The sequence below is a fragment of the Primulina huaijiensis genome, chromosome 5, assembly GCF_012295235.1.
Source record: "Primulina huaijiensis isolate GDHJ02 chromosome 5, ASM1229523v2, whole genome shotgun sequence".
Lineage (NCBI taxonomy): Eukaryota > Viridiplantae > Streptophyta > Magnoliopsida > Lamiales > Gesneriaceae > Primulina > Primulina huaijiensis.
The window spans coordinates 162,240-185,124 of record NC_133310.1 but is presented as its reverse complement, the minus strand read 5'-3'; the positions used below and the strand labels follow the sequence as shown (position 1 = coordinate 185,124).

General features: G+C 39.8%; 1 protein-coding gene and 1 pseudogene across 1 annotated transcript; both read right to left on the bottom strand.

Annotated features, from left to right (window-relative positions):
* Nucleotides 1-1,582: 1,582 nt before the first annotated feature.
* LOC140977848 (uncharacterized) lies at nt 1,583-3,535 on the bottom strand (annotated as a pseudogene).
* A 7,400-nt stretch (nt 3,536-10,935) lies between these two features.
* Nucleotides 10,936-15,100, bottom strand: LOC140977407 (uncharacterized). The gene is made up of 9 exons (XM_073442153.1): nt 14,982-15,100; nt 13,927-14,803; nt 13,745-13,813; nt 13,098-13,688; nt 12,740-12,821; nt 12,325-12,581; nt 12,080-12,256; nt 11,925-11,967; nt 10,936-11,465 (listed from the first exon to the last, which is right to left on the bottom strand). Exons 1-9 carry the CDS (start codon nt 15,098-15,100, stop codon nt 10,936-10,938), a joined length of 2,745 nt encoding a protein of 914 aa, XP_073298254.1.
* Nucleotides 15,101-22,885: the final 7,785 nt, after the last annotated feature.

Genomic DNA, 22,885 nt, shown 5'->3' with positions numbered 1-22,885 from the left:
TATGAGTCACAATTTCACAACTATGTTACATGTGTTTTGACATATGAGCCACAATTTCACAATTATGTTATATGTTTTGACATATGAATCATAATTTCACAATTATGTTATATGTTTTGACATATGAATCACAATTTTATAACTATTTTACATGTTTTAATATATGAAACACAATTTTACAACCAACTATGTTACATGTTGTTTTAACATATGAATCACAATTTCACAACTATTTTACATGTTGTTTTAACATATGAAGCACAATTTCACAAATATGTTATATAATATGGCATGTTTTAACATATGAATCACATATTCAGCCGGATCGACACAAAGTAGATCTTGTTGTTTTTGGGTCGACACTTGTTGTTTTGCTTTTGGGTCGACCAAAATTTTGATCTTGCTTGGGTCCCAAATTGCTTTGGTCGACCCAAGCATCTGGTTGACCCAAGCATCAAAGCAATTTGGTCTACCCAAATTGCTTTGGTCGACCATAGACCAAATTTTGGTCTACCCATGGCTTGGTCGACCAAAGCAGGGTATACCAAGCATTGGGTCGACCAAAATTATCGACGAAGTTTGGGTAGACACAATGATTGTTTTTGTATCTGAGTTTAGATATTTTTTAGCTTGTAATATGTTTTATAATCATTAGACATTGTATTAATATTTTAATTATTGGACATTGTATTGATCTTTTAAATTTCGATTTCAACAAAAACTAAAAGAATAAGATAATTAGAATAGAAAAAAATTAATCTAAAAAAAACAAGCATGGCACACCAGGTAATTATGGGTTGACTAAGAAGAATTATTGGTCGACCCATAAAATTTTGGTCGATCAAGAAAATTAATCTTGGTCGACCCATAATACTTGGTTTCTGGGTGAACTCTTACTTTTTTGGGTCGACTAAATTGGTTTGGGGTCGACAGATCATGATTTGGGGAAGAAGGGGTAGATGACTCGTAAATTTTAATTGGAAGATGTGTGTCGATCGAGAAGAAAGATAAGAGGAGAATTAATTAAGTTAATATAATAATAAAAAATCAACTCTTTGTTTCTTAAAAAAAGGTGAGAGATAACCTTGTTTTTTAAATATTTTCTATTCCACTTTCTACTTTTTTTATTGGCCCCAAACAAAAATCACATTATGAAAAGACATGATTATCCCATAGAGTGATACTTTGATAAGCCAGTTTTTATTGGTGAGATTGATCACTCATGTTTATATTTACAATAAAAATTAACATAAATTGTTGCCTACCAATTTATTAGAAAAGACATAAATTTATTTATTTCTTCCAATTAATATCTATATTTTTATATCTTTTACTGTATATATTAAAAATAATCAAATTATATGGCATAAATAATATAATTATCCATTGATCCAATTACAAGAGCTGCGCTAGCAAAAAGAAAAAGAAAAGAAAAGATCGCATTCGCAATCATATGCTTGTTGGACTTAGATTGAATTTTTAACACACACACACATATCTCAGTTGATATTTTGATAATAAAAAAAAACAAATATTAAAAGCAACGCTCCAAAGTAAAGCTATAAATCATATATATTTGCCATAAATCAAAAGAAGAATATATCAAAGGAGGAGTTAACGCACAACTGGCTTACAACTAAAGATTAATGCCGCTGGAAACAAATCCCAGTTTCCATGAATGTTGCAGCATGGTGACGGAAAAGTCATATGTGCAAATCTTATCCATCAATATTGGACTAAACCCAAGCATCCCCATCACTAGACATACCCCACTTGATGGTGCCTGTGCTGAAGTGATTCCCAATATGCTGGATGGTGGTTGTCAATATTGTGATCTGGTTGGGAGAAATCAGATCTAAATTTGTAGTCAGCAAATGACATGATTCTACCATTTAGGAACTGAACCATCCAGAATTCTACCTGTCTCAACGATTCTCCGGAGGGTGCTGAAAAATCACGCTGAGTTCTCTCCATTAAGCTCACCATTTCAGGAGTGAAAATTTCCGACTTTTGGCATCTTTCCCAGTGCCCTTGACTCATCTCTAGAAGTGCATCCGAGGGTTGTATTTGTTCCTTCGAGAATTATAACTCCTGCATATATTTTTTGTTCACCAATTAATAATTCTCATATGGGCTTCATTAACAAAAATTTAGTGACCTCCTAAATCAAGAAACAAGAAGCAATGGGTAGTTACACGTTAAGCATCAGGTAAGTTAACGTTATTGTAAAATCCAAAAGCGCCATTTATTTCACCCACTTGTCGTGCACTTGGTAAATAGGCGGTCCAGCTTTTCAACGATAAGAAATAATATTAGATATCAAGGTTTATATCCCCATAGATTCTTAAATATTTTTGAACAAATTGTAGGAAACATAAACCATTCTTATCATGCTTCACAAAAAAAATCTATCAAGAAAAAGCACAAGGACGAAGAATAGATGCTCTAATATCCTCTACTATTGCAAGAAATATTGCATCAGTTCTTCATAGAAAAATGCCTGACATCTTTTGACTCATGAATAACATTTCACAGATGCCGAACCATTACAGATCTAGAAATAGATATAATCATCAGCTTCTTCACACTTGAGTGGCTCAGAAAGCAAGCTGAAGCACTAGTGGAACAAATACATTTTAAAAAAGATGATACTGCATGGCATTTCAGTCTAATTTACCTCGATAAGATGTTGTGTTTATTAAATTCCACGGAAGTGTGTTCCTGGTTTCAAAATGCATGGATTCTACAGCGAAAGATTTACGCTAGCTTTCAGAGCCATAACACCCTATTTCAATCATATCATCATTTCTGAGTACTTACTCAAACGAAGTAGTACATCTTTTTAAGAGTAACATCAGAGCCACACACAGGTAAGACACCAGTAGGGAACGTGAATCACCTCTCCAATAAAGCCTCACTGTGCTAAATGTGAATTAGTTATGTTAATAATTTGATTATTCTTAAATGATAGAGAAATTCCCAATCCCTTTCGTCACAAGGAAGAGAAAGCCTGAGTTATTCCCAATGGAAGACTCCCTCAGTAATAATTCCAAATCATTTGTTATACTATTCACATTGAACAAACAAGAAACAAATGTCATTTCAGCTGCTCAACGAGTCGATAAAGATAGTAGTGCCAAAGATTTTTCCAAGAAAAGAAAGATGTCATTTTGATCAATACATGGAGTAGCAATAAGAGAGAGATTTGTATCTGGAAAATGGATAGCATTGTGGCACGCACCCGATCCAGAGGCGAGGTATATTTGGCATTGAACCTAACTCCTTGAGATTTAAAAAAGACGACAAGAACTCCCGTTGGGGGTAAGGGCCGCATCAGGGCATCTTCCGGTGAGTAAATCGGGCCTCAAGCTCATGTGGCACTCACCATGGCATATCAAATAGACATCGGTGGTGAGATCGGAGCGGTGGAAGTTAAAGTGGGCGAGGAGCGAGGACATCGTAAGGGTCCCAAACCCTGGTGGAATGAGCAATATGTAGGGTATTGTGAGTGGAGAGCTGAGAGAAAAGCGGGGAAGGGGAGCATTTCAGGCTCCTGTTAAAGGATTTTCTTGACTAGAGCTTCGTGGGCGATGTGTATTCTTGTGTTATTGGGGCGATCATGCAGAGCGTCTTATTTTTCTTATTAATCTTCATCTTCGTCGTCATCGTCGTTGATGTGATCCGAGTGAATTGGGTAAGTTTGGTCGGGGCAATCCATCGAATCGGATAAGAGTTTTGTTAAGTGAAAAATGAGCAAGGAAATATATCTTGTGGTGAATGTATATCTGTATGATATGGCTACAATCGTGTCCTGCAAACAAGAAGATGAACTCGTGAATGGGCATCGGAGGGGTGTCCGGCGTGGCCACTCCGATGCTTAAGTCAGCAGGTTGAAGATGCAGAAAACCAGTGTAGAGAAATAAATGCTACTGGTGTGGATATATGTCAATGTATCTCAATTAAATAAATGCAAAACAAACCTGCTATTTATAGGAAGGAAAATGATGACTTTTTTCTGTTTTCAGTGCCTACTTATCACTCTTAGCCACCACTTACTTGTTGTCACGCCCCCTTGACTTTTCCATTGTGTCAAATCAGTAAGATACAGTCAGGTACGCTAATCAAGAAAAGATATTACCTGCTTTCGCACTCGAGTGCGGTACTGTTACCAAGGCATTTCGGATATAGAGTCATTACCCGGGAATTTGCTCGAGAGCTCGAGCCTCTGGTTGCCCGAATAAATGACATCTTGGGCAGGTGTTATTCATGAGCCCTTTCTGCAATCCTACCATGGTCCGGGCTATCCATTTACTTTCTCGGGTCATCCATGACTCAAGCTCTTCCGAGGGTATCACCACTCTCTCCTTAAATAGTCGGGCTAGAGTCGTACTCGCTGTCCCGATCAGTCATGCTTGGACTTTAATAGAAAGATAATCAATTTTTATAAAAACATCAGAGCTTCATGCCTCTTGGACATGAAATAAGGTGTCAGGACCTCATGTCTCTCGGGAATTAGAATAAGATATCGGGGCCTCATGTCTCCCGGGCTTGGGATAAGATGTCGGGGCCTCATGTCTTCCGGGCTTGAGATAAGATGCAGGGGCCTCATATCTCCCGGACTTCAGAATGAGATGGCGGGGCCTCATGTCTCCCTGGCTTGAGATAAGATGCAGGGGCCTCATGTCTCCCGGACTTCAGAATGAGATGCAGGGGCCTCATGTCTCCCAGGCTTGAGATAAGATGTCGGGGCCTCATGTCTCCCGGACTTCAGAATGAGATGCCAGGGCCTCATGTCTCCCGAGCTTGAGATAAGATGCCGGGGCCTCATATCTCCCGGACTTAGATAATTTTTGTCGTTTAGTATTCTTGGGTAGTAGGGCTGATGTCATGATGACGTGTGCCCTAGAATTTGATGGCCCAAAACATTTCAAATTCCAAAAATGTGAACAATCTGATACACCTCGATTTTCGAGCATGCCCTTTCATCTTCCCGCATAATTTCCAAGATACCTCCTGATCGTCCGATTCATTTTTAGATCAACGGTTGAAATCATCCCCTTTCGTTTATATAAAACGATGAACCCCCTTCATTTATCACTTTTACAATTTCGAATTCTCTCCATAATTTCTATTCAACTCTCCAACGTACGGCGCTCCTCCATTCCGGAGATTTCCAGCCACCAAGTCCTGCAATCAACCTCGTAAGTTTCCTCTTCATTTTCCTCTTAAAATGTCTGATTCTACTTCATCCAATTCCAAAGCAAATGCGCGAGGCTCATCTGGTTATGATTCCACCGCGATGCGCTCCGATTCACTTTCTTCTCCTCTTCCAAAACGCTTCTCCACCCAATCTTCCTCAAAACTCAAAAAATTGAAAACTAAACCCTCATCTTCTGGCCCTTCCCGAGCTCTGAAAAAGGGCAAGGGTAAGGGCAAAGCTCGGGCTTCCAGCCTTTCTCATTCTGAGACTCCGGGAGTTTTTTAGTTTGCTTCAATGAGCAGCACTTTGTGCTCGGGAGCGAACGAGAAACTTAGGACTCTCGAATTTATTCTTTCTTCTTTCCCAATTCTGATTTCTGGCCCTTCTGATAGGGCCGATCACCCTCCACATGGGTTTACTACTTTCTTCAGGGATCAGGTTAGGAATGGCTTTCGATTCTCCATTCCTCCTTTCTATATCGAAATTGTCAAATTCTTTGGTGTACCGGTAAATCAATTTTACCCTAATTCTTTTCGGATTATGGTCTCGTCCTATATCCTCTTTAAAATGCACAATCTTTTCATCACCTCTCTGATTCTTCACTATTTCTTTGTTTGCTGGATAGGAGATAATGCATTCTCATTATTTGCCATCTGAAAGCTCAATTCCTTGATGATATCTCTTCTTCTTATAAGGGATAGAAAAGACGTTTCTTTTTCATTGGCCTCCTGGCCTCTCTTCCCTGCTTGACTGGTTTCCTTCCCACTCTTCCCCCACAACCCCCTCTTCCTAAATCTTACAAATTCAGGAGCCTTACATCCGAAGCCAATAATTGGTAGATGGTCAAAAGTTTTCTTCTTCTAACTTCATTTCTGAGGAGAATTTGATTACTTATGGGTTGAGTGCCCGGGTAGAGGACCTTATCGATCGGGTTATAGATAAAGTAGCTGGCTCGGGCGCTCAACCTGGTAACTTTCAACTCCGATCTTTCCCTTTATTTTTGTTTATCTTCTATTATACACTTGATTTTTAATAACTCCTCTTTGTTCTTTCCTTTGTTTTTGACATACAACTCAAAATGCAAGAGGCATTATCCAAGAAGTGGGCAGTTGAAAAGGCAGCAAGGGAGAGAAAGCTGGCAGCCCGGAAAGCAACTACTAAGAATAAGAAAATGGCCGAGGAGGAGGTGTCCTGGCTGAATGACTTTGCCCAGTCTAAAAATCAACAAGAGAGGGAGGTGACTCGGGTTGACTCCCAAGAAGACTGAGGATCATGTTCCTCTCATCCAGAGGAAAAAGAAGGCAGTATTCGGTCCGAAACTGATCCTTAATGAGGGCAACAAAGGAGGAGACCAAGACACCTCCCAAACAACTCGATCCCTCTCCTATCCTCCAACTGAACCTCTCACCGAGCCTCTTCAGCCTAGCTCGCAGAGACCCCGAGGCAATATTTTCTTGGAAGGGGCTTCCTCTATGGGATTCAAACTCCTTAAGCATATGCTTCTTCCTGCTGATAAGGCACATTTGACCCCAAAATTTTTGAGGGATCTAACCGGATCCTTTCTGTAAGTTTACTATTTTCTCTTTCCCTTTTTTTTTTACTAACTCCTTCTGAACAGGGTGTTCAAATGCTGGTGTCGATCTAAGCGGTCGAGCCCAGATCACTCAAGAGCTGCCTTGGACGCGGCCAACTAGCAAATGGAACAGGATATAGCAAATGGAACAGGCTAAGACAGATATGAAAAAGGCCCGGGATGATGCTGAAGCCGGCTTGGTTCGAGAAGAGAATTTGCAGAGTCAAATCGCTTTCCTAAAATCAAGGAACTGCTCCTTGGCTGACGATGTAGAGAGTCAGCAATCCAGGGCAATTGCTGTTGAGGCTGCCCTGAATGCCTCTAAGTACGATCAAGATAAGTGGCTAGCCTCCTTCCTCCAGTCTCCGGAATTCTAGAAGGCAGTTGAAGATCGGGCCTACTCTTTCTTCCAGACTGGCTTTGATAAATGCCGAGAGCAATTTGAAGAAGACGGGCTTCTCCCGGAAGATAGGGAAGAATTTCCCGATTTTGGATGGGCCATAGCATCCTTTCCCTAGGATGTAGAAGAGGAGGAGTACACCAAAGGAAAAGAGCAGCCGGGCTCAAGTCCAATAACTTAGAGTAGGATTGTAAATTTTATTCCTTTTCTTGATTTTAATATTGGCCTTCGGGTGTTTTTATTAATAAAATCCTCAACTTTTCTTGATAAACTGATAATGCTTGCAAGATATCTCGTCTTAGAAATAATTAGATTATTCTTATTCATACACAGCTTTTGAATGTTGAATCTCTGTATTTTTCTAAGTGTTGGAAAATAACCGGTATTTTTAATAAGTGACCGGGGACTCTTGCCTTCAAGCTGATGAATGAATCTTTGATTTTAATAAGTGGTTGGGGGTACAGAACCCCAAGCCAGGGTACAGGTTCTTGGGCTAGCTGGATCACCAGGGTACGGATCCCTGGGCCAGGGTACGAGTTCCTGGACTTATTTAATAACCAGGGTACGGAGCCCCGGGTCAGGGTACGGATCCCGAGACTTAATGGATGGTCGAGGTGTAGAGCCCCGAGTCAGGGTACGGAGCCCCGAGCTTAATAAATAACCAAGGTACGGAGCCCGGGTCAGGGAACGGGTCCCTGGACTTAATGAATGGTCGAGATGCGGAGCCTCGAGCCAGGGTACAGAGTCTTGGTCTTAATGAATAATCAGGGTACGGAGCCCCGGACCAGGGTACGGGTCCGTGGACTTAATGAATGGTCGAGGTGCGGAGCCTCGAGCCAGGGTACAAAGCCCTGAGCTTAATGAATAACCAGGGTACGGAGCCCCGGGCCAGCGTACGAGTCCCTGGGCTTAATGAATAGCCAGGGTACAGAGCCACGATCCAGGATACGGGTTCCTGGACTTAATGAATAGAAGGGTTTTTGTAACGTCTACTTATTTAAAAGTGCGGAAATATATTTTTTTTAAAGCTCGCATTTTGAAAATAAGCATTTGAATATTTTTCATGCATGCAGTCCAACTTAAAACACCATTTAAAATAAATCGTAGTGTTTGCCAATAAGATATAACAGAAGTATAAGCAAGTAAAATCCTAACATCCATCAGCGCAACAAAACATCGTATGTAAAAATACTCAAATCCTCTCAATCTCATAAAAACATAAATGTTCAGAAAAACATGTGGTCTTCGAGTTGTGTCGCCCCACCAGGTCTGCTTACTCAGATTTCGGCACATCTAGTCCTCTCAATATCCTGCTCACCTGCATCACACACGCCTAGTGAGTCTAAAGACTCAACACCTGTACTAGAAGTAACAAGTACATATACATAGCACACAATTGTGAAAAATACCATAATCAACATATTTTTCATGAACATAAAAATATGAACATAAACGTGTCGTATAAAACCATAACGTGTCAAAGCATGTCCCATCATGTCATCGTATACACATACATTTTCTTTTTAATTGAATTCAGTTTATTAGTTGTGACTTTCGTATCAGCTCTATTCGATGGATCCATCTATAAAACTGCGGTACCCGACGGCGGGGACATCAGCGACAGCATTACCCGTCCACTGAGCCTTGGCCTCAGCTCATAATATCTCGTGTCATCGTATACATATACATCGTCAGTCACAACCATTTCTCATCCTTCAAAAACATCAACATATTCACAACTTAATGAAAACATGCATATACGTAACTTTTTCTTGAAACCAAGCATGCACCGTATTTTTCGTAATTACATAAAAATCATAAACGTGGTGCATAAACATTTAAAACATGATAAAATGTGCTCAGGGCGCTGCCAGGACTAAAATCTCACATCGGGTGCAAAATGACCATTTTGCCCCTTGGAAACCCAAAATGACCATTTTACCCCTGGACCTCTAAAATTTGACCCGAAGCTTACCAAACTCCTTAAAACTTTCCAAAACGTAATAAAAGTATTTCTTAGACGTAAACTCGAACCCGTTTCAAAACTTAATCGATACATTTTAAAACTTGGACCGAGGTCCCGGTTTTAATCCGAATCGACTCGAAACTTAACCAAAATTTTTCCAACTCTTTACCACACCTTATAAACATCTAAAAGGCCCTAAAATCAGCAAGACTAGACCGACAAGCCCTTCAAATCAGCCCCAAAAAGCTGTCGGAGTTTCGGCACCTTGAACTCCCACGACTCTCCATGCACCGAACCGTATTCTTATCGATTTTTGTCTAAACTCCGACGTGACCAGCCCCTATCTTGACACTTTAAGATCAAGACCAATCCTAGGGACTCCCTCCTAGACCATGAAACCCATGGCTACAGCCCTTCTTCCTTGGTTGATCACCATATCCCCGAAAAGCTCAAGGATCGACCCTAACTACCCTCGACGTCCACCTAGCCCGAGCCCATCCATGAAAGACCTCTCCTAGGCTAAGGTTTGGACCCTGCTGGACCGCACCACGACCTGGTTTGATTCCCTTTTTGCCGAGCCCCTCCCTTCCTCACCCTTGTCCATCAAAAACCCCAACCCAAACCACAAAACCATCGGCTCTTCTAACCACCAAGAACAGATCGTGACTCCAGCCTACATGACAACAACAAACCCCTTCACATAGCCCCTTATCAGTAAGAACATGGCAGCGCTTTGCAACAAAACAAGAAACACATGAGATGGGAGCAACCTATGCAATGTTTTTCATATAAAAATAACCGAAAATGCAAGTATGCATCAAATCATAGCTTTTTCATACAAATATATACATTATAGCATACTAATGGCGTATGTGATGAGAAAAATAAGAATACAAGCGAGCCTTGATGAATTCTACTCAAGAAGATCGAAGAACGAGCGTCGGGAAATTGCTGGGTGAATTTTTCTTGAAAGGATGAGCTTGGCCGAGGTTTTCAGCGGCACTTCATGAGGGATGATGCTGCTGAGGCGAGGCGTCGGCTGATGGAATTATTAGGCTTAGGTTTAGTGAATTTTTAGTGGTTAATTACATAGGTAATAATAAAATAATGGGCCTTTAGTTGTTATTTAAAAAGTTTACAAAGAGTCTTGGGCCCACCAAGCTTAAAATAGGCCCAAGAATTCCAAACACACTCTCGAAAAATATTTCGTTTATGTAGGTTTTTAAAATTATTGTCCGAACCTTCAAAAAGTCCCTCGCATCGATAAAAATTACACACCGGTTAAAAATATGCTCTGGTAGGTAAAAATACCCAACAAAGCCCATTTATTGAAAAATAAATTTAAAACACCTTATATTAATTAATAAAAATTAATCATGCAATTAAATAATTTTTCTGAAAATTCTCCGGTCTCCGTTTCTCGTTCGATCGCGAAATGCATCTAGAAACCCTAATGCATGAACTTTTAAAATATCATGAAATAAATCCTAGCATGCAAGAATTATGCATAAAATGCATAAAAATAATTAAACACCTAATTTAAATAAAACCATAGATCGCATGCAGTCAAGTTACGTGAATTAAATTCCTGGACCTTACAGGTTTCATGTCACTCGGGTTTAGATATAATATTTCACACATTTTTTGAGAAGAAAAGAACTCCATTATCACTTCAAATAATAGATACATTTCAATCATAGTACTTTTTCAAGTGAAAAATATTCCATTGAAGTTTGAGAGAGCGTCCCTGAGCATCTTCGAGATAAAAAGCTGCCAAGCTAATTTTCCGGATTATTTTAAAGGGTCGTTCCCCACCGAACCTTCAATTTACCCACATCTTCAGATGGATTGACTTTTTTCATTACCAGATCACCTATCTGAAAGTCTCGGATCCGGACTCGCTTGTTGTAAGATTTCATAATACGACTCCGATAAGCTTCCATCCGAATCATTATCTGATCTTTCTTCTCCTCCACCAGATCGAGTTCCATTACCCAGGCAGAAGATTGCCTGATTTCCACAGGTAGGACTGCTTCAGAATCATATACCAAATTGAAATGCGTTTTTCGAGTGGGTGCTCGGGGTGTTGTCCTGTATGTTGACAGAACACCAGGTAATTCTTCCACCCAGTCATTTCTTTTTCGTTGTAGTCGGGCTTTCAAGGCATGTGCAATAACTCTGTTTATTACCTCTGTTTGCCCATTTGCTTGGGGATAAGCAACCGAGGTGAAAGACTGAGTGATTTTCATTTCTTGGCACCATGACGTTATCTTCTTTCCTTGAAACTGTTTTCCATTGTCTGAAATTAATCTTCTGGGATACCAAACTGTCATACAATGTTCTTCCAGAGAAATTTCAACACTTCTTCTTCGGTGATTTTAGCCAAAGGTTCAGCTTCGACCCATTTGGAGTAGTCTACTGCGACCAAGAGAAACTTCTTTTGAGCTCGAGCAACTGGGAAACGTCCTACAATATCCATGCCCGACCGATCAAAGGAACAGGATGCCCAGATAGGCTTCATAGGAGTGGCCGGTCTGTGCTAAAATTGGAATGATGTTGACACCCTTCACATGCCCGGACCATTCGGGAAGAATCTTGGCTCATGCTAGGCCACCAGAATCCAGCCAACATTGCTTTCCATGCCTATGCTGTTCCTCCGAGATGTTCTCCACAACACTCTTCATGAATTTCTCGGAGGACATATTCTACCTCTCTCATAGCAATGCATTTCAATAAAGGTCCCTGATACGATCTCTTGTACAAGACGTTATTTAAAAGAACGAACCTGAGAGCTTGTTTTTTGATCTTCCGGGCTTGGGCTTGCTCCTCTGGTAATTTACCATTTGTTATGAATTCAATCAGAGGAGTCATCCACGAGCTTTCTCAGGGAGATGGTACATCTTCATCAATAGAAATAACCAGCCGGGCGAAGTATAATACCTCTCGGGTATTGACATCTGGCAAGGAAGTAGTCATTTTTGCCAGGGCGTCTGCCTCAACATTCGCGTCTCTAGGGATCTGCTCAATGCTCCAATCTACTAAGGATTCTGCTTGGGTTTTAATAAGTTGGAAGTACTTGAGCATTTTGTCATTCTTAACTTTGTAAACGTCTTTTATCTGTTGAGTGACTAGTAGTGAATCAGAGTAAAGAATGATTCGGGAGGCTCCTACTTCCCAAGCAGCACGTATGACGGCGAGAACAGATTCGCTTCATTGTTGGTGAACTTGGAGTCAATTCTCAGAGCTAACTTAATTTTTTCTCCTGAGGGCGTTGTTATGACCACCCCGATTCCACATCCAATTAGACTGGCTGCTCCACCCACAAATAATCTCCACACTTCTTCCTCGTTTGGCTGAGTCATTTCCGAGAAGAAATCTGATAGGGCATGTGCTTTAATGGCGACCCGAGGCTTGTACTCGATATCATACTTTCCTAACTCCACTGTTCATTTCACCATTCTTCCAAAAACCTCAGGGTGAGTCATGATTCTCCCGAAAGGACTGTTGGCAAGCACAATGATTGGATGCGAGAGAAAATAAGGTCGTAACTTTCGGACAGTCGTGACCAGGGCCAGGGCTATCTTTTCCACTTCGCTGTACCTGAGCTCGGCTCCTTTGAGAGCGTGAACTGACTTAATACACATGCTTTTGGTTGGAGCCTTCTTCCAGTATAAGCAATGAACTGACAACATACTCTGTAGTGGATAAATAAACAAACAATTTTTCCCCAGGCTCTGACTTTACCAAGATTGGAAGCTCGACTAAGTGATTCTTGAGATCTTTGAATCCTTTCACACACCCGTCATTCCAACCAAATTTTTGTGCCTTCCGAAGGATCAGAAAGAATGGATAACTTCGATGTGCAGATCGCGATATGAACCGGGAAAGTGAAACAATTCTCCCGGTCAACTTTTGTACTTCTCGGACAGATCGAAGGGATGGCATGTGTAGCACTGACTTGACTTTCAGGATTTACCTCGATTCCTCGATCAGTCACCACAAAACCCAAAAACTTGCCACTCTTTACCCCAAAAATGCATTTATTCGGGTTGAGTTTTATTCCATAACGCATGAGGGTGGCGAACGACTCTTCCAGATTAGAAATAAAATAAGAAATCTCTCGAGACTTGCCCAATATATCATCAACATATACTTCAACATCTCTCCCCAACTGCTTCTCAAATACTATGTTCATTAGACGCTGATAAGTAGCTCCGACATTTTTTAACCCGAAAGGCATGACTACATTACAAAACGTGCCTCCCGAGGTAATGAAGCTAGCCTTTTCTTGATCATTCTTGGCCAGGGAAATTTGATGATACCCCTGGTAAGCATTCATAAAACTGAGCAGTTCATAGCCAGAGGTGGAATCCACCAACTGATCAATCTGGGGCAGAAGATAATGATATTTGTGGCAAGCTTTGTTGAGATCCCTAAAATCCACACATATCTTCCACTTCCCAGCAGCTTTTGGAACCAACACCACATTCGAGAGCCTGGTAGGAAATTGTATTTCCCGAATGTAGTCGGCCTGCAACAATTCTCGGACCTGCTCATCAATTACTTTGTCCTTCTCAGACCAAAGTGTCTCTTCTTTTGTCTCACCGGCTGGGATCCCGGGATAATATTCAAATTATGATAAGCTATTAGGGGTGAAATCCCGACTAATTCTTGCTGGTACCAGGCACAGACATTAAAGTTAGTTTTAAACAATTTAATAAACTGACCCGGATGGATAAGTCAAGATCTCGAGCCACCCGGATCTCCTTTCCTGGCACAATCTATACCACCTCCTGCTCTTCCTCTGCTACAAAATGAACCTCCTCCTTCTCTGCTACCCTCTCCACTTCCTCAACACAATTTTTCCCCTTCTCCTCTCGCCTTGCCTTCTTATGGTCCACCCGAACCACTTCCACATAACACTTCCGGGAAAAAGATTGATCTCCCCATACTTCTCCCACTTGATTTCCAACTGGAAATTTGATATTTTGATGATATGTGGATGCTACGGCTTTCAATTCATTCATGGCCGGTCGTCCCAATATGATGTTGTATGATGAAGGAGCATCCACAACTTTGAAAGTGGTCATGACCGTTTTCCTCAATTCCCGGGTGCCCAAAGTCAAGGGCAAAATAATCTCTCCTTCCGAGTTCACAGCGTGACCAGCAAAACCAAAAAGAGCAGTTTCTACTGTCTCCAACTGGTACCTTTGTAAATCCATCTGCACCAAGGCTTCCTTGAAGATAACATTTACAGAGTTGCCTGAATGAACAAAGACCCTCATAACATCATAATTGGCAACTCCAGCTTCGATTACCAGGGCGTCATTATGAGGCAGACTGACACCCCTGAGATCATCCGGACCAAAGCTGATAACCAAGTCATTCCTCCTTACTCCCTCAACTTCCAAGCACTCCTTCCTACCCCGGGCCTTTCGAGCCCGATTATAATCACCATCGGTAGAACGTCCAGAAATCATCTTTATTACCCCTAAGACAGGGGATGAGGCCTTCTTCCTCTCAGGCTCTTGATTTCTCCTCCTACTCGGGGAAATTTTCACATCTTCTCGGGAACTAGTTCCTGGACGTTGAGTTGTATAGGGTGGCAATCTCGGCCTTTTATTTGATGGATTATATCCTATGGCAGCGGGATGGACATAATCCCTTTTCAGCGTCCGACATTCATTTGTATTATGAAAACACTTTGTGGAAGGTACATAATCCCTTCTTCTCGGGTCTGGTAGATTGCTGAGAGGGGTGCAGGTCGCTCGATCTCTCCATGCTACACTCCTGGACGTCCCTGTCCCGAGCAATTCTCAAAGGCACATGATGGAAAAAATACCCAGAATTGACCTTCTTATGAGCTCTCTCCTCGGGTCTTACCACCCGGTCACTTCTTTCTCTCTTCAGAGCATCTCGCTTCTGCTTCTGGGCCTCTTCTATGTTGATATATTTTTCCATCCCGGCCAAAAGATCTTCAAACTCCCGGGCGCTTTCTTGGTTAGAGATCAGAAAAATTCCCCCTCCCGTAGACCCTGAGTAAATGCAGTAGTCTTTGTCTCGGGGGCACATGAAGGAATACCCAGAGCAACTCGGTTGAACCTCCGGATGTACGCCCTCAGAGTTTCTTCGGGACTTTGCTTTACTTCAAATAGACTGAAAGCAGTTCTTTTATACTTCTTGCTGCTGCTGAAGTGGTGCAAGAATAATTTTAGAAAGTTTTCGAAAGACTAGATGCTTTGAAGGGACAATCCTTCAAACCACCTCTGGGCTGAGTCCACCAGAGTAATTAAGAACACTTTGCACTTGATTCTATCCCCATAGCAATGCAACATAGTCATATTCTCAAATCGGGCCAGATGCTCCTCAGGATCAGCACTCCCATCATAATCCTTGATCTTCGGGGATTTGAAATGCCCGGGAAGAGGTTCCCAGACAATGGCATCAACAAAAAGGCATCCCTTAATGATTGCTCGAGCATTGTTTCGATCACTGACCTGTCCCTCCAAGATCTTCATCTTTCTCCTCAATTCCTCCAACTCTTCAACCACAGTAGGAAACTTGGAACCAATACTGGACTCCCTCTCCTCCAGTCTCACCTCCTCATCCCCCCTTCTTGATCTTGTTCCTACTCCCGCTCGGGCTGAGTAGAATGATGAGAATGTGTCTTACTTGCTATGACCTTCCCGACGGCATCAGATATAATCCGAGCCAACTCCTCAGGTGACAGAGTGATAGCGGGGTGAGGTCCAGTAAGTGGAGGACCGCCTTGTCCAGAGAGAAGTGGATTATCTCTAGGAACCTGATAGTTATCTTGATTAGTTCTTCTGGTAGGAACCATGTCTATGTCTTGAGCTCAAATTCCCACAGACGGCGACAATGATGTGATCCGAGTAAATTGGGTAAGTTGGGTCGGGCCAATCCACCGAATCGGATAAGATTTTTGTTAGGGAAAAAATGAGCGAGGAAATATATCTTGTGGTGAAAGTATATCTGTATGATATGGTTGCAACCGTGTCCTGCAAACAAGAAGATGAACTTGTGAATGGGCGTCAGAGGGGTGTCCGGCTTTGCTACTCTGATGCTTAAGTCAGTAGGTTGAAGATGCAGAAAACCAGTGTAAAGAAATAAATACTGGTGTGCATATATGTCAATGTATCTCAATGAAATTAATGCAAAGCAAACCTGCTATTTATAAGAAGGAAAATGATGACTTTTTCTTGTTTTCGGAGCCTACTTATCACTCTTAGACGCCACCTACTTGCTGTCACGCCCCCTTGACTTTTCCATTGTGTCAAATCAGTAAGATATTGTCAGGTATGCTAATAGAAAAAAGATATTACATCTTTCGCACTCGAGTGCGGTACTGTTACCGAGACATCTCGGATATAGATTTATTACCCGGGAATTCGCTCGAGAGCTCTGACCTCTGGTTGCCCGGATAAATGACGTCCCGGACAGGCCCAGGCACTCACCTGCCCGGTTACTCATGAGCTTTTTCTGCAATCCTACCATGATCCAGGCTATCCATTTACTTTCCCGGGTCATCCATGACCAGGGCTTTTCCGAGGGTATCAATCGTGTTGCCGTTGGGGTTCATCTTCAGAGGGCAATTGAGCATGAGTAGATTGCGACAAGCCCGTGTGCCTGCCTACTTGATTGTTGGGGATCGGCATTCATGTGTTTGTTTTTCTTTACAAAATACAAAACTATATGAATCACAACCCAAGATCCATTTTCTATATAAATTGATTATTATCAAGAAAAATTACAAATTAAAATTGTTGTATTTTACAAATGAAACTTGGTATATACATGCATATGGATATGGTTGTTCTTTCTCGCGTTGAGGAATTGAAATGTCGTTTATTTTCACAAAGCATTCAAACTTGTGTTATGTATTACCCAACCACCTGTAAATGTATGTAATCAGCGGGACAATAAGAACCATATGGTCACAACACTAATTACTTGCTTCAAATTAAAAATCTTGTTTTATGTAACCAAAGGGTTGATAGAAACATTTTGGCATCTTTTAGCTGACAATGGATCGGAGTGGTGTGAAGCAATGATAACTATAACAAATAATGGAACATAAACTTGGGTGTTCCATTTGTCTTGAGCGGAAGTTAAGTGCAAGATGAAAATTGTTGAACCCCTTAGATTCTTTTGGTTTGGTAACAAGAAACTAGCAGTTATTCATTTATGCAATATTAGAGAGAGGGTACAAATATCATGCATCGAAAGTAAGTAGATAAGTTGGCAGATGCCCCTCTAATAAGCAGGCTCGCAGAATTTTCCCCCAAGAACATCGCAAGCCTCACATAGAAGCACCATGTGATAAGAAAGAGTGTATCACTACATATATTTAGAGAGGGAGAGAAAAAGTCCTTAAATGAAAATATGTGTTATTCTTATTACTTTTTTTTTTTGGAACAATGGTGTATTCGATTATATCGACAAAATTATGAACGGTAGTAGACAATGCATTGATTGTGGTGGTTGGTTGTCATCATTATGCAACGTAAACTTCAGTATCTTTGTGCATCAAAATTGAAGAAAGAAACATGTTGTTTCACATGGACAATGGAGCTCTATTATCTCATTTCACAACATCTCATTCTCGAGTATTTCTTTCATATCAATATTTTCTTATTTGAGTGTGTTGTTCTATAATATTTGTGTGGTGTTTTGTTCTTCTATATTAACAGATGGTGTTATCTTTAGAAATACAGTGAGTGGTTGTACACCAATTGTAGTGAATTCTTTTCATCTTATTCGTGGTTTTTACCCTAATAATTTTTATGGATATTCCACATAAATCTCGGTGCCCAATTTTATTCTCAAGATGTCAAACTTGGGATCAACAAGTGGTATCAGAGCTTTGGTATAAAATTTCTTAAAATTCTGAGTATGCTCCGTGGTTGCAGCATTGTCTGATCTTCTACATCAGAAAGGATTTTTTTATTAAGACAAGATTATTTTGTTCATTCTACTAAATTGTTGTAGACATAATGGCGGTCATACGATATAGCAAAGTTCGGTGAGAACAATTTTATACCGTGGAAAGTAAATATACAAGCAATTTTAAGAAAGGAGGATGGCTTTGCGGCTATTGGAGATAGACCAAAGGAAATGACATACGATGGGAAGTAGAATGTGATGAATGTTCATGTTGTTGGCAATTTACATCTGGTTATAGCAGACAAAGTACTGTCAAGTATCTCAATGATAAAGTTGAGATAAAGATGGCAAAAGATATTTGGGATACTTTGACAAAAATATACGAGGTCAAGTCACTATACAACAGGATTTTCTCAAAGAGAATTTTTTATACTCTTTTGATATCAATTTATCATCAACTTAACCAACAATATCCTTATGAGATCTTTAAAATTCAATAATGTCTTAATTGCACTTCTCGGAGAACAAAGTTGACGCAACAATAAGGAAGATAGGTTGGCAACTTGGAAGAAAATAGAGTCTTTCATGATGATAAGAGGAAGATTTATAGACTATAACTCTAGTGAGAGCCAAAAGTGAGATAGATCAAAATCGAGAAGTAAGAAGAAAAATATTTACTGTTTTAAATAAGGCGGTAAATGGAACTTCAACAAAGAGTGTACGCATATCGAGAAGGGTTCTCAAAGAAATGTGGCTAGTACTTCAGGAGGCGGTAAAATATTATTCAACGAGTCAACAACAGTTACAGAAGGCAGACACAAATTTTGTGACACAAAGATTATAGATTCAGGAGTGACGTGACACATAACGTCTCGGAAAGAATGGTTCGATCAATATGACCAAGTATCAAGAGGATCTGTATTTATGAGAAATGATCATCCTCTAAAAAATTTTGTGCTTGATATCATCAAAATAAAAATGTTTGTTGGCACCATTTGCACCATACAAGAGGTACGGCACGTGAAATGGTTGACGAAGAATCTTTTGTCTTTGGGGAAATTGCATGATATCGGGTGCAAAATTTGTATCGAGAATGTGATAATGAAAATGGTGAAGGACACACGCTTGAGGTTATGAAGGCGGAAAATATTGTTGCAAATTTGTATGGAATTTTGGGAGAAATACACAAAGACACGAAATTAGCGGTTGCATCGATTGATGCAGGAAAAGAATTAACAGTGCTATGGTATAGAAATCTCGGGCTTGTGTTACCAATAAACATCATAAATTAAAGTTTATCAGTTCTACTGCCAGAAGTAAAAACATAATGGAATTTGTTCTGATGTTTGTCAAGCACCAAATGTATCCATATGAGGAGTGAGATATTTTGTCTCGTTCATTGATGATTTCTCTAGGAGATGTTGGGTGTATCCAATAAAAAAAAATCAGATGTTTTCCAAGCCTTCAAAGATTTCAAAGCGTGGGTTGAACTTTATTCTGAAATAAAAATCAAGTGTTCGAGGACTGAAAATGAAGGAGAATATATCAGTAACAAATTGGATGCATTTTGCCAATATGAAGGTATCAAAAGACATTTCATGATGACTTACACATCTCAATAGAATGGAGTGGAGGAGCGTATGAACATTACCTTATTGGACAGAACAATAGCCATGTTGAAGACTACAGGTCTAGCTAAGTCATTTTGTGCTGAAGCAGTCAAGACCGTTAGTTATATCATCAACCGTTCTTGTTTAGTGACGATTGATATAATGACTACGATGGAGATGTGGACTGGGAAGCAAGTTGATTATTCTCACTTGCATATATTTGGAATTAATGCGTACATTCTATACAATGATGAAAAAAAAATATCAACGTTGGATTAAAAATGCAGAAAGTTTATCTTCTTGGGTTAAGCTGATAGAGTAAAGGGGTTTCACTTAGGAGATCATATTGTCCACAATATTTTCATCATCACAGATATTATCTTCAGGAAGATAAAGTAAAGGGAGACAATAGCACGCTAAATTCACAAACTACTACAATTCAGTGGAAAATAAGAAAAACGAAGACAAAAATTTATTGTGAAGAAGTACCGGAGCACGAGGAACAAGAACATGTTGAGTATGAGTTTTTCAATGTGAGGTAGTCAACTCGAGACAGAAGACCAACATGTTGGCTTTTAGATTATGTCATTGGAACCAATATTGGATATTGTCTATTAATAGAGGATGGTGAGTCGTCGAGTTTCCATGAGACTACCCAAAGCTCATATGTATTCATGTAGATGACAACAATGCAGAAAGAATTGGATGCATTAGACATAAATAAAACCTAGGATCCTATTACACTAAAACAACGAAGGTAAGTCAAAGTAACAGATGAGTCTATATGATCAAATGTGATGACAATAACCAAGTAGAGTGATATCGTGCTAGATTGGTGGTAAAAAAATGTGCTCAGAAATAACGCATTGACTTCAACGAGATATTTTCTCTTGTGGTTCGGCTTACAAAAGTCAGATGTGTGTAGACATTGTGTGCAGTGTTTCACTTATATCTAGAACAGCTATATGTGAAAATTGCATTTTTTCATGAAGATCTTAAAAAAGAAATCTATATGCTTCAGCCAGAAGGTTTTGCGGAAAAAGAGAAAGAGGACTTGGTTTGCATGTTGAAAAAATCTTTGTAGGATCTCAAACAGTTGCCGAGGTTTTGGTACAAGATATTTGATTATTATATCATGAACCTTGGATACAACAGACTTAGTGCAGACTCTTGTACATAATTCAAGAGATATGGTGATGATTATATTATTTTTCTATTGTATGTTGAAGGCATGTTGATAGCAATCCCTAACAAATATCAGGTCCAAGAATTGAAGGCACGGTTGGCTAGGGAATTTGATATGAAAGACTTGGGACTAGTAAACAAAATTCTAGGGACGCAAGTTTACAAAGACAGAAATAATAGAAAGACTTGGTTTTCCCAGAAAAATTATTTGAAGAAAGTCTTGCAACACTTAAATTTGTAAGATAGTTAGTCAATCTTTACCCCTCTTCATGTTAACTTCAAGTTATCCTTCGAGATGTGTTCTAGCAGTGAAGGTGACATGATGGAGATGTCTCGAATACTATATGCATCGGCAGTGCGAAGTTCGTTGTTTGTCATGATCTGTACAAGAACGGACATTGCTCAAGCAATGAGAGCAGTTAGTCGGTACATGATGAATCCTTGACGAGAGTATTGTAACAATGTTAAGAGGATCCATAGATACATTAAGGGTACTTCAAATGCTGCATTATGTTATGAAGGATCGTATTTTATACTAAGGGGCTATGTCGATTCATATTATGCAGGTAATCATGATAAGAGAAAATCTACTACTGATTATGTGTTTACACTTGCAAGAGAGCAGTAAACTGGGTTTCAAAACTGCAAATAGTTCTGGCGTTATCTACAACGCAAGCAAAATATATGGCTGCTATCAAACTTGTAAGAAAACAATATGGATTAAAAGGTTATTGGAGAATATCATGCACAAACAAGAGAAGATTTCTTTGTTTTGTAACAGTTAGAGTGTCTTTCATATCGCAAGGAATCCAATCTTTCATTCAAAGACTAAACATATTAAAGTCCAATTTCACTTTGTCCCAGAAGTAGTAGAGGAAGGAAGTGTGGTTATACAGTAGATCCATACAAAGGATAACATGTGATGTTTAACACTGATAAGTTTGAGTGGTGTAGATCTTTAAGTGGCCTGGTGGAAACGTAAGCAGCAGGTGATGACAAGATTGATAGGATATGTGGAGATGTGTTTGATTCCCAATCAAATATTCAAGTGAGAGAAATGTCGGCAAAATTATGAATAAAAGTAGACAACACATTGATGGTGGAGGTTGGATGTTATCATTATGCAACGGAAAATTCGGTAGATTTGTGCAACAAAATGATGAAAGAAACATGCGGTTTCACATGGATAATGGAGCTCTATAAATAGAGCTCTATTCTCTCATTTCACATCATCTCATTCTCGAGTTTTCTCTCATCTCAATATATTCTTAATTGAGTGTGTTGTTTTATAATATTTGTGATGTATTTTGTTCTCTTGTATTAAGATAGAGTATGTTCTTTTCGAAAATACAATGAATGGTTGTACACCATAAAATATTATTGTGAAATTCTTATTTCTTGTCCGTAGTTTTTACTCTAATTATTTTTAGGGATTTTCCACGTAAATCTTGATGTCCGATTTTATTATTTATTTTCATATTGCGCACTGACACCAACTATCGAGATAGATATTCTCTATCAATTGGCTCGCAACCAATATTATGAGGTGTTTTGGTTGCTTCCAGTTTGAGTTCTGGATATATATCCACCGCACAGGTATCTCCACCAATTGTTTGAGACTTTCGCTGGAAAGTCCCTTCATATCATGCAAGAAACATTTGAAAAAGAGACATCAAACAAAAAACAGAGATAATCGTTAATCTTACGAAATTGGAGAGCTGTAGTTGGCTGCCAATGGTTTGATCGAAGCAAAGCGGGTTGTTGGCTTGGGGAAGTGATTATGGGTGGGAATAGCAAGATCGGAGGATAGGGTAAAAGCTGCTGCCTGCTGCATTTTCGTTTGATTCTTGAAGTATTATTTTTACTGGAACTCCAATTTTTATCGTCAGTCAATAAGATATTTTTAGATAAGAAGAGAGCGGCTTTGCCTGTAAATGTAATTGCCCCCCACCGCGACTAGATATTTATCTTCTATCCATATTACTACTATAATAATAATTTTATCATCATCGAGCAACACAAAATAAAATGTTTGGACAGAAGAGAA

Bases quoted from the DNA above. Each gene is read 5' to 3' on its own strand.
- LOC140977407 (XM_073442153.1), bottom strand. From the start codon at position 15,100: ATGGAAAAATATATCAACATAGAAGAGGCCCAGAAGCAGAAGCGAGAT. The intron at 12,822-13,097 runs GTCAGTGCTACA...GTATGTTGTCAG, and splicing joins AGGTAAATCCTGAAAGTCAA to TTCATTGCTTATACTGGAAG. The intron at 11,466-11,924 runs GTTCGTTCTTTT...ATTGTATGACAG, and splicing joins ATCAAAAAACAAGCTCTCAG to TTTGGTATCCCAGAAGATTA.